General features: G+C 42.9%; 1 protein-coding gene across 2 annotated transcripts; it reads left to right on the top strand.

Annotated features, from left to right (window-relative positions):
• Positions 1–275: 275 nt before the first annotated feature.
• LOC123993424 (CCR4-NOT transcription complex subunit 6-like) lies at positions 276–9,590 on the top strand. Of its 2 annotated transcripts, none has more exons than XM_046295565.1 (13): positions 276–459; positions 620–723; positions 4,511–4,632; positions 4,782–4,968; positions 6,259–6,344; positions 6,622–6,723; positions 6,889–6,957; positions 7,115–7,272; positions 7,487–7,641; positions 7,841–7,995; positions 8,104–8,337; positions 8,422–8,624; positions 8,825–9,590. In XM_046295565.1, exons 3-13 carry the CDS (start codon positions 4,521–4,523, stop codon positions 9,035–9,037), a joined length of 1,674 nt encoding a protein of 557 aa, XP_046151521.1. In that variant the 5' UTR covers positions 276–459; positions 620–723; positions 4,511–4,520; the 3' UTR covers positions 9,038–9,590. The 2 variants fall into 2 exon arrangements, with proteins under 2 accessions (XP_046151521.1, XP_046151513.1); XM_046295557.1 differs by having other exon boundaries at positions 277–459; positions 620–697.
• The last annotated feature ends 451 nt before the right edge of the window (positions 9,591–10,041 follow it).

The raw sequence follows: 10,041 nt of genomic DNA, 5'->3' as shown, positions 1-10,041 counted from the left end.
GACATTCAGATTTTGCTGAGCATGTATCAGATTTTATGTAAAAGGTGTATGGGCATATGGGCTTTGGATTTGACAGACCTTGTAATTAACATCATTATCGTCATCAGGTTGCAATTAAAAATGCAGAATATAAAAATGTGCACATGTTTTTGGCTTGATGGATATTGCACAGCGCTGTCAGTTCTACCATTTGCGGTTCTCTGCTGCTCCCCACTGGAGCCAGAAAATATTGCAATTATCGTGAGAATATGACTTCACAGTTGCTATTGCACTGATATGGTATACAGTAGCCTAGCTACATTTATTTTGCATTACTTTGGGTTTTTGATGCAAGTTTTATGCAAGGGGGATTGAAACGTAGTACAAATGAAATGATGCATTAGGCTTTACGATTTTTTTTAAACTTAATTTGAAGACTCAGAACCTGTAAACTGTTATACTGTATCGGATGTCCACGAGGTGAATGAAATCATTTGATCCAAGTTCACAACCCATTTAGATGGGAACAACAACAGTTTTGTATGTACCATTACCAGCGTAAACTATTCGGAAGCGACGACGAGCGCTGTTATCACAGACCATAAATCTAACGGACGCCATGATTCTTGTTTTCTTTCAGTGGGTAACAGCTGACACGAAGTGAATTAGAAACAAAGGAAACACGCACTCGCCATAGCTGACTGGTATGCTCATACAGGTAAACCATCAACTTCTCATTTAAAGGTACACATTTGTTTAAGCGTACGAAAACAACGTCGTGTGTTTTGTGAGATGTATTAGCTAGCATAGACAACCCCACCAGTCAGTTAAATTAACCGAGTTAGCTAGCTAACAATGGGTACCTAGCGCGCTAGCTGTCAAACTAGCCATCTAAGCTCAACTAGCGTTTTAGTTATCAAGCAAATGAGCTAAACGTGCTATTTCACGAGGGGCACGTTTCCTCGTTGTTAATTATTGATTTGTGTTGCGCTAACTAGACGTTGAAGTCAACTAATATTAGCTAGCTAGCTAGAAGTCGCTGTACTTACGGGTATTGACGCTTTAGCTGGATACATTGTCATCAAGCTATCCATTTATCGTCTGTGTTCTGTGTGGTTTAGTAAGTTAAATGTCGAATATCTTAAAATAAACACATTTAGCTAACGTTAGAGCGTAGTTAACGTTACCGGACGTTAGTTAGATAATTAAACGAGATTAGACTATAATTTGAGCGTTACTGTCTGTAGCCAGTATGAAAATCAAGTAGAATGGAATAACCAAAGAGAGCTCGTTAACTAAACATGAGCAAATATGATAGCTATCACACAATTTTCGTTTGGATGGTATGTGGTTAATGTTAGGTATACAATGGACATATTAAGTTAGCTTACCACTACCAACTAACGTTAGTGCAGTTAGCTAGCTAACGTTACAGATATCGGGTAACTGTTCAAAACAATGTGCACTGCTGAAAATGGATTTATGCTAGCTAGCTACAGCTTGTTTGTAGCTAGCTAGCAAGATCAGCTAGTTTGTGACTTCAATGATTTATTGAAACAAATGTTTGAACGTGCTAACCACAGTATCAACACGAGGACAAGTTGTTTGAGAAAGGTACAGCGATTTTCAGGAACATCCTATCTTTTGCCATTACTCGATAGCGCCACTTATCAAGTCTACTTTTGTTGTGCTTTTGTGGTCGCTCCTAATTTAGCACATGTAGAGCTTGATGAGCTAGTACAGCCTTCATGACCCTGCCCGTGTCAATCTGTTCATGTGTTAATCTGATTGTGGCAAATATGCAAAACAATTACAATGTGGACAAAATTGCTAAGTGTTTTTCTACGGCCTCCTAAATGCTCATTCAACATCTTGTTTTAGGGGGTCTTCCAATTGCCATAGGGCGAGAATTTGTGAATCATCTTTAGCGCTAAATGTATAGCAGTTTGGAGTAGCTGTCTACAGAGTGGTTTTACTAGAGGTTAAATTTAGTTTCAGAAACCCCCAGTAGTCCACTTCTTTACATGTTTGGAGACTCATACTGTGAAAGGGTATCTTCATGTAATGAGTGGCGAATTGTGATAATGTTAGGCTAAACATGGATTTATTTATTTACTGGGTTGTACATATTTGGTGTCCTAGGAAATGTGTGTTAGACCAGTGGTTCCCAAAATGTGTATAGTCCTGTACCCCTTCAAACATTCAACCTCCAGCTGTGTACCCCCTCAAGCACCAGGGTCAGCGCACTCTGAAATGTTGTTTTTTGGCATCATTGTAAGCCTGCCTCACACAAACTATACAATACATTTATTAAACATAAGAATGTGTGTGAGTTTTGTCACAACCCGGCACATGGGACGTGACAGAGCTCTTGTATATGACCAGGGCACAAATAATAATCATTTTGCTCTTTATTCAGACATCTTACATATAAAACCTTATTTGTTCATTGAAAATTGTGAATAACTCACCACAGGTTAATGAGAAGGGTGTGCTTGGAAGGATGCACATAACTCAATGTTGGTTTGTATTGGAGAGAGTCTCAGTTTTAAATTATTTCCCACACAGTCTGTGCCTGTATTGAGTTTTTATGCTAGTGAGGGCCGAGAATCTACTCTCACATAGGTACATGGTTGCAAAGGGAATCAATGTCATAACAGCGCGATTTGCCAAGGCAGGATAGTCTAGCGCAGCCCTATCTAGAAATCTGGCAGTGGCTTCTGATTTAAGTTACATTTTTACAGAATGCAGACAGAGAAGAGCTCCAACTTCTTAATCATAGCCTCAATTTTTCCCGCACAATGAATATAGTTGCGGAGAGTCCCTGTAATCCTAGAATCAGATCATTCAGGGAAGATATAACATCACCCAGGTAGGCCAGCCGTGTGAGAAACTCGTCATCATACAAGCAGTCAGACAAGTGAAAATTCTGGTCAGTAAAGAGAACTTTAAGCTTGTCTGCCCATATCATTGCATAGTGCAGAAAATGCATCCATTTTCAGTGTAGGTGTCCAAAACGTCTTTCAAGCTGTCAGGCATTCCCTTGGCAGCAAGAGCCTAACGGTGGATGCTGCAGTGTTCCCAGTGGTGTTGGGAGCAACTGCTCGCACGCGCGTTAACACTCCACTATGTCTCCCTGTCATGGCTTTTGTGCCATCAATACACATACCAACACATCTTGACCACCAGAGTCCATTTGATGTCACAAAGCTGTCCAGCTGTCAAATACCCTCTCCTCTTGTCCTGGTTTGCAGAAGAGGATGTCCTCCTTAATTGACCCCCCGTAAACGTAACGGACATATACCAGGAGCTGTGTCAGGCCCGGCACGTCTGACTCATCCAGCTGTAACATATATAATTCATTGGCTTCTATGCAAAGCCGTAATTGTTTCTAAACATCTCCTGCCATTTCACTGATGCGTCATGAAATAGTGTTGTTTGAGGAAGGCATTGTCTGTGTAGTTTGTTTTTGGCCTTTTCCCCCAGCATTGTCCCAGCCATATCTGCAGCAGCAGGAATAATTAAGTCCTCCACAATAGTATGTGTCTTGCCTCCTAGCCACTCGGTAGCTCACCATATAAGACTCTTCTAGCCCCTTTTTATTAATGGTATATGTTGCATTTATATATGTCTTACTACTCAAGTCATCTTAATTCTCTCTCGAACTCCCATGGATTATTTTTGAAGTTGGCATGTTTTATTTCTAAATGTCTGCGCAAGAGTGAAGGGTGTCATCGAGTTGTGAGAGAGCCACAGTGTGTTATGTGCAAAAGTACTGAGGAAAGGCACTACTCCCAATATAAGTGAACCCTAAACCAATGTAGTTCTCATCATATTTGCGCCTCTTCGATGGTCCAATGTCCCTCTCTGTTGTCCTGTGCTTTCCAGGGCAAAGGGGCAGTAGCTCTTCGGCTGCATCAAATTCACAACTGTCCGTATCCATGCTAGCTGGGCTAACAACATATGTAGAATTACTGATGCTAGCATTGGATGTGCTCGTGGAAGCAGAACAACTTGTCGTCGACAGGTGCAGGTTTAGTACTGCTGGTAGAAGTGGTACTGCCAGTAGAGCTGGTATGTGTCTCTATGGACGCGGGCCTTACTTTTTTAAAGCATTTATCAATTTTCGCACAAACAAAATGAGCAGTAGCTACGTAACGGCCCATTAGTGGAATTCCCGCGAGAGAGTAATGGTTAATGTGATTGGATGTTAATTATTTGACTAGGCTACCTGATGGTTCGAGGCTACTCGGGCATGGGGGGAAAAAACTCACCCAAATGTATAGCCCTGTTGGAAAATCTAAATGGGCTTTTTTTGAAGATGCATATGTAAAAAGTGAATCACCTTTTTATTTGGCGTACCCCCGACGGCATTTCACGTTCCCCAGTTTGGGAATACCTGTGTAAGACTGTCTGTCAGTCAATCTCTAGGATGTATCTAAGAGGGTATGGTTTCAAATCGACCATGCAAAGTTTCTGGTTCAACTTTTTGTTTCAAATTGATCATGCAATCTGTTTTTGTGTTTTTCAGTATTATAGGGATGCCCAAGGAAAAATATGATCCGCCAGACCCAAGGCGGATGTACACAATAATGTCCACTGAGGAGGCAGCCAATGGGAAGAAGTCATACTGGGCTGAGCTCGAAATTAGTGGTGAGTGCTGGTGGGGGCGATGGCTTCCACATGTTTGCCTAATGGGTGTATTCTTTATTTCCATTTAAGTTGAGTAAGGGTATATTTCTGTACTCCTTTTTTCACTGAGTCACTCTTTTGTCCCCTGGTTTCCCCACTTGTTTCGGCAGGTAAAGTGAGGAGTCTGAGCACCTCATTATGGACGTTGACTCACCTCACTGCTCTTCACATCGGCGATAACTCCCTCTCTCGTATCCCACCCGATATTGCCAAACTTCAAAACCTGGTGTACCTGGACCTCTCATCCAACAAGATCAGGAGCCTGCCCGCCGAGCTTGGCAACATGGTGTCTCTCAGGTCAGTCATAGTGCAAGTTGAATTGTGTCCATTGTAGGCTAAATGTTTACTCTGCTAGTTTGGAGAACCGACATTGCTGTGTCTTCCACGAGAGAAATTATTTGCACTAAAAGCTGATGATTGGTCCTGTTAAAGACAGGAGTTTGCTGTTCTTCAATAGCGTAGTCATTTAACCAGGTTTCTATTTAATTTAAACCCTTTCACAGTTCATGCTTCGAACCCTATTGTTTTGAGCTATTTACGCTATAATTGGAAATGTTAAGTGTGTTGTTCATCTAATCAACAATGCCATTTCAGCGTCCCTAGGGGTTTTTGGCTAAGAGCACATTCTATAAAGTAGATGGATGAAGAGACATTTCAGCCTCCCATGCGTGGTATTAGACCTCTGTTCCCCACTGTGATTGAAATTGGTAATAGCTAGTTACTCTGTTTCAAGGAAATGTATGTTTTTGTTTGTATCGTTCTTGTGTATGCCCTCTCCTGCACCCGCCCCTCAATGACAAATTGCTCATTAACTGGCTGAGTAGACATGGAAATGGCCTGAACGGATACTTATTGATTGACATGCTGACTAGACCGGGTGCGTGCACCATCGCGCGCATGTTGATTTTGTCCATCCACATCAGATGCGATCAGGACACGCAGGTTAAAATATCAATACGAACTCTGAACCAACTATATTAATTTGGGGACAGGTTGGAAAACATTAAACATTCATGGACATTTAGCTAGCTAGCTTGCTGTTGGTAACTAATTTGTCTTGTGATATCCAATTTGTAAGTCGCTCTGGATAAGAGCGTCTGCTAAATGACTTAAATGTAATGTAATATCAACATTGGATTGTTATTTTACCTGAAATGCACAAGGTCCATTTTTTTTCTCCTTCTGTATCATTGTAGAATTGAGTCACACAAAATCCTGTGTTCTCTACTCCGACAATTAATCCACAGATAAAAGGGGGAACCTAGTTAGTTTCTAGTAATCTCTCCTTCAGTCTTCTGTGGACTTAATATGGTGGTTGGCAACCAACTCTAAGGTGTGTTACTGCTACCGACTGGTGTGTGGACCTCAGTTCATCTTTCAATCACCCACGTGGGTATATGTTCCTAAAATCAACTTCTATTTTAGCGCCTGGCTACGCAGACGCTTGTTGATGCGCGCAGCAGTTTGGGTGGAATGGAGAAAGCCGGTCACTTGTGTGAATACTTGAATGTTGTCTTCTGAATCTTGACCTATTGCTCTCTACTGTCTCTAGCCTTCTAAAACATGTATGTCTTACCTCTTCCACAGGGAACTTCTTTTAAACAATAACCAGTTGCGGGTTCTACCTTTTGAGCTTGGAAAACTGTTTAAGTTACAAACACTGGGGTTAAAAGGTAAGCTTTCCCTGATAGTTATTACTTTTTGGTGGTTTGTGGCATTGAAGTTGATTATTTGAAGCTGGTCTTTCTGTTCATGGGGTCTTAAACTTGCATGCAGATTCCATTGACTCCCTGCGTTTTCAGTTTTTATAATAATCTGTTTATGCTGATTTGGTTGCACATCCAAGTGATTTCTAGAATAGAGGTCATAGAATGAGAGATGTCATTGTTTTCATTCTGTATCATTGAACCTGTGTAATATCTAATTTCTTTCCACTATATCCTCCTGCAGGAAACCCACTTGCACAAGAAATATTGAACCTCTATCAGGAGCATGATGGCACGAGGAAACTACTCAACTACCTTCTGGACAATCTGGCAGGGACCAAACGAGGTAATTTCAAATGCAGGAAAAGCATATTGTTGTTTTGAATTGAGTGAGGTAGATAAGTTGGGGAACAGTGGTGACTATGAAGTTGTATTTACTCTCCTTTGAATCACTCATAATGGTATTTTGGGGAGCAGTGTAAGGATTACTCATTTTCCCCCTCTGTCGCAGTCAACTCCGAGCAACCCCCACCCAGATCATGGATTGTCATGGCCGAGCCTGACCGGGCACGAACAGCAGGTAACTAACTCATCCACCGTTATAAATCACTTGCAACACCTATTCAAAGTCACACACATCAGCACAAAGAACATTGTGTGTGTTATTGATCATATTCAGAGCCCTAATGAGAGACTGTAGCATAATCTCATGTCTGCGTCCCTCTGTCCTGTTCTAGCCTTGTTTTCTGTGATGTGCTACAACGTGTTGTGTGATAAGTATGCCACGCGCCAGCTCTACGGCTACTGCCCCTCCTGGGCCCTTAACTGGGAGTACAGGAAGAAGTCCATCATGCAGGAGATCATGAATTGCAACGCTGACATCATTAGCCTACAGGTGAGCAGACAGATGCTGATGCGATTTGATACTGAAAGTTGCAATGAATTATAGGACACATGCGTGGTACAATCAGTCTAGCATTTAAGGCGTTGTCTTACGCCTTGTGCGTTGTGGTTGCGATGTCACCTCCATAAGTTACAGGTCATATACTTTGAATAATGCACCTTCAAGATTAAGATTAACCTGAATTGTCCTGTTTTTTGCTGAACAGGAAGTGGAAACAGAGCAGTACTACAGCTACTTCCTACCGGAGCTGAAGGACCAGGGTTACGAGGGCTTTTTCAGCCCCAAGTCCCGCGCCAGGACCATGTCTGAGTGTGACCGCAAGCATGTGGACGGCTGCGCCATATTTTACAGAACCGAAAAGTGAGTTCAAGCCACACTGCCTCTTGTCAGTCTTTGATTAGATCATGAGTTCAAGTATGTTTGACATTTGCCCTGTATATAGTGTTTCAGAGGTGTAATGATTCTAAATTCAGCCATTGCAGAAAAGCCTTTTTAAGCTGTCCCAGAGGCAGCACAGTGCACTCACCTGTCTGTTCTGCCTCTCCTCTCTGCTGTCTAGGTTCAGCCTGGTGCAGAAACACACGGTGGAGTTCAACCAGCTGGCTATGGCAAACTCTGAGGGCTCAGAGGCCATGCTCAACAGAGTCATGACCAAGGACAACATTGGTGTGGCCGCTCTTCTAGAGGTCCGCAAGGAGATGATGGAGCAGTCTGGTGAGTCTTTCTCACACTACACATACGCCAGCAAAAAAGCATTAATTCCATATGGCTTAAATGTTTCCATGTCAAAACGCTGGTGTTGTCCAATGTGTGTTTGTCTAGTGGGAAAGTCTCTGCACGGCATGGAGAAACAGCTCCTCCTGGTGGCCAACGCCCACATGCACTGGGACCCGGCGTACTCCGACGTCAAGGTGGTCCAGACCGTCATGTTCCTGTCTGAGGTGAAAAACATAGTGGAGAAGGCCACGCGCAGCCTCAAGCTCTCCTCAGTCTCCGGGGAGACAAATGCCGTCCCACTCGTCCTGTGTGCTGACCTCAATTCACTCCCCGACTCTGGTGTGTACTGGGTCAGCTGAAAATTGAGTGTGTGTACTCTACTGTAGTGCCTATTCTGTAATTCCTGATGATCTGTGTGTGCAGGTGTGGTGGAGTACCTGAGCTCGGGCGGAGTGGACAGCACCCACAAGGACTTCAAGGAGCTTCGCTACATCGACAGCCTGACCAACTTCAACTGCAACGGCAAGAATGGCACATCCAACGGCAGGATCACCCACAGCTTCAAGCTGAAGAGTGCCTACGAAAACGGCCTGATGCCTTACACCAACTACACCTTCGACTTCAAGGTGAGACTGTCACATTCATGTCTTCCCGCTTCTGTATATTGCTCTTTTTGCATCGGTGTAAAATTTGTGCTCCACAGTGTTTGTTAGCTGTTCTAAAAGACTAGGTTATTATGAAAGCTTGGGCCACACCTGTGAATAATTTTCTCCAAGCCGGGGATGTGAATGTATCGCCATCTAATGTGCCTTTCCTCTCTGTGCAGGGCATCATTGACTACATCTTCTACTCTCAGCCTACGCTCAATGTGTTGGGAGTTCTGGGTCCTCTGGATCCTCACTGGCTCCATGAGAACAATATCAGCGGCTGTCCCCACCCCCACATCCCCTCCGATCACTTCTCCCTGTTTGCACAACTGGAGCTGCTCCTCTCCTACCCGTCATCAGTCAACGGAATCCACCTGCCAGGGCGCAGGTAGTTCTCCGAGCCACAAGAGGGAGCTGTTGCTCCAACCTCGTTCTATTTTTCCTGCAAAGTTGACAAACACATTCTGTATCAATCAAAATACAATAGGAGTGGGATATGGCCAGCATTTTACCCCCATGGATTTTAACTGAAGCAAAAGTTCACGACGATCTCAACAATACGTCTTTATCACATTTTCTGGGCACAATTTAATGTTTATTTTTTTCATACCGTATCCCACGTAGCAGTCCTGGGTGTTTCGTTTTTACATAACCTGCAGATAAATTGTTGAATTGTGTGGCAATACCATGAGGCCCACAGGGAGTGCATGCATCTGTAGAGTATTTTCCCACCTCTTATCACCAGTGAGAGATTTTGTTGAGGGGGGATTCTTCATGTCAAAAGCATGAGCTTGTGTACACACAAAGTTAGAGCTGCTGACTAACGGCGAGTAAACTGTAGGCTATAAAAATAGTTGCACACTATTAAGGGTAATTGATTGTGTAAAAACCAACGTTTCGGTGTTAGTACCACAGTGCCGACATGTTGGTGGTTTACTCAATAAATTACTTGGAGTGTGTATATATATATATATATATATATATACACATATATACACATTATATACACATATACACATATATACATATATATACACACATACATATACATACATACATACATACACACATACATACACACATACACACACACACATACACACACACATACACACACATACACATACACATACACACACACATGTATGTGTGGCTCTCTTTATATCCTACAGGGATTGATCATGTCACCACAGTCCAGTCAGAGCGAGCGGCAAAATCTCAAGACGCCACCAATCGACAAGCTAAACCCACAAGGCCGATATACCAGCTTTAACCAGAGTCCGTCTCAGCTGCTCCAAATTCATTCCCTCGCATTGCCGTATCTTGCCATAAAGAGTGTAGTAGGTTTGGAGGTGCTGGAGAGAGCAGGCCAAACGTTGCACTTTTGCACTCGCTG

Source organism: Oncorhynchus gorbuscha, linkage group LG02 (assembly GCF_021184085.1).
Source record: "Oncorhynchus gorbuscha isolate QuinsamMale2020 ecotype Even-year linkage group LG02, OgorEven_v1.0, whole genome shotgun sequence".
NCBI lineage: Eukaryota > Metazoa > Chordata > Actinopteri > Salmoniformes > Salmonidae > Oncorhynchus > Oncorhynchus gorbuscha.
Note: the sequence above shows the minus strand (reverse complement) of the source record. Positions and strands in the feature narration are given on the sequence as shown.

What these genes read in the sequence shown, in the direction of transcription:
- LOC123993424 (XM_046295565.1), top strand. Translation starts at nt 4,521, where the DNA reads ATGCCCAAGGAAAAATATGATCCGCCAGACCCAAGGCGGATGTACACA. An exon ending in CTGACATCATTAGCCTACAG is followed by an intron (nt 7,273 to 7,486) that starts GTGAGCAGACAG and finishes TTTGCTGAACAG; the next exon opens with GAAGTGGAAACAGAGCAGTA. An exon ending in CAATTCACTCCCCGACTCTG is followed by an intron (nt 8,338 to 8,421) that starts GTGTGTACTGGG and finishes CTGTGTGTGCAG; the next exon opens with GTGTGGTGGAGTACCTGAGC.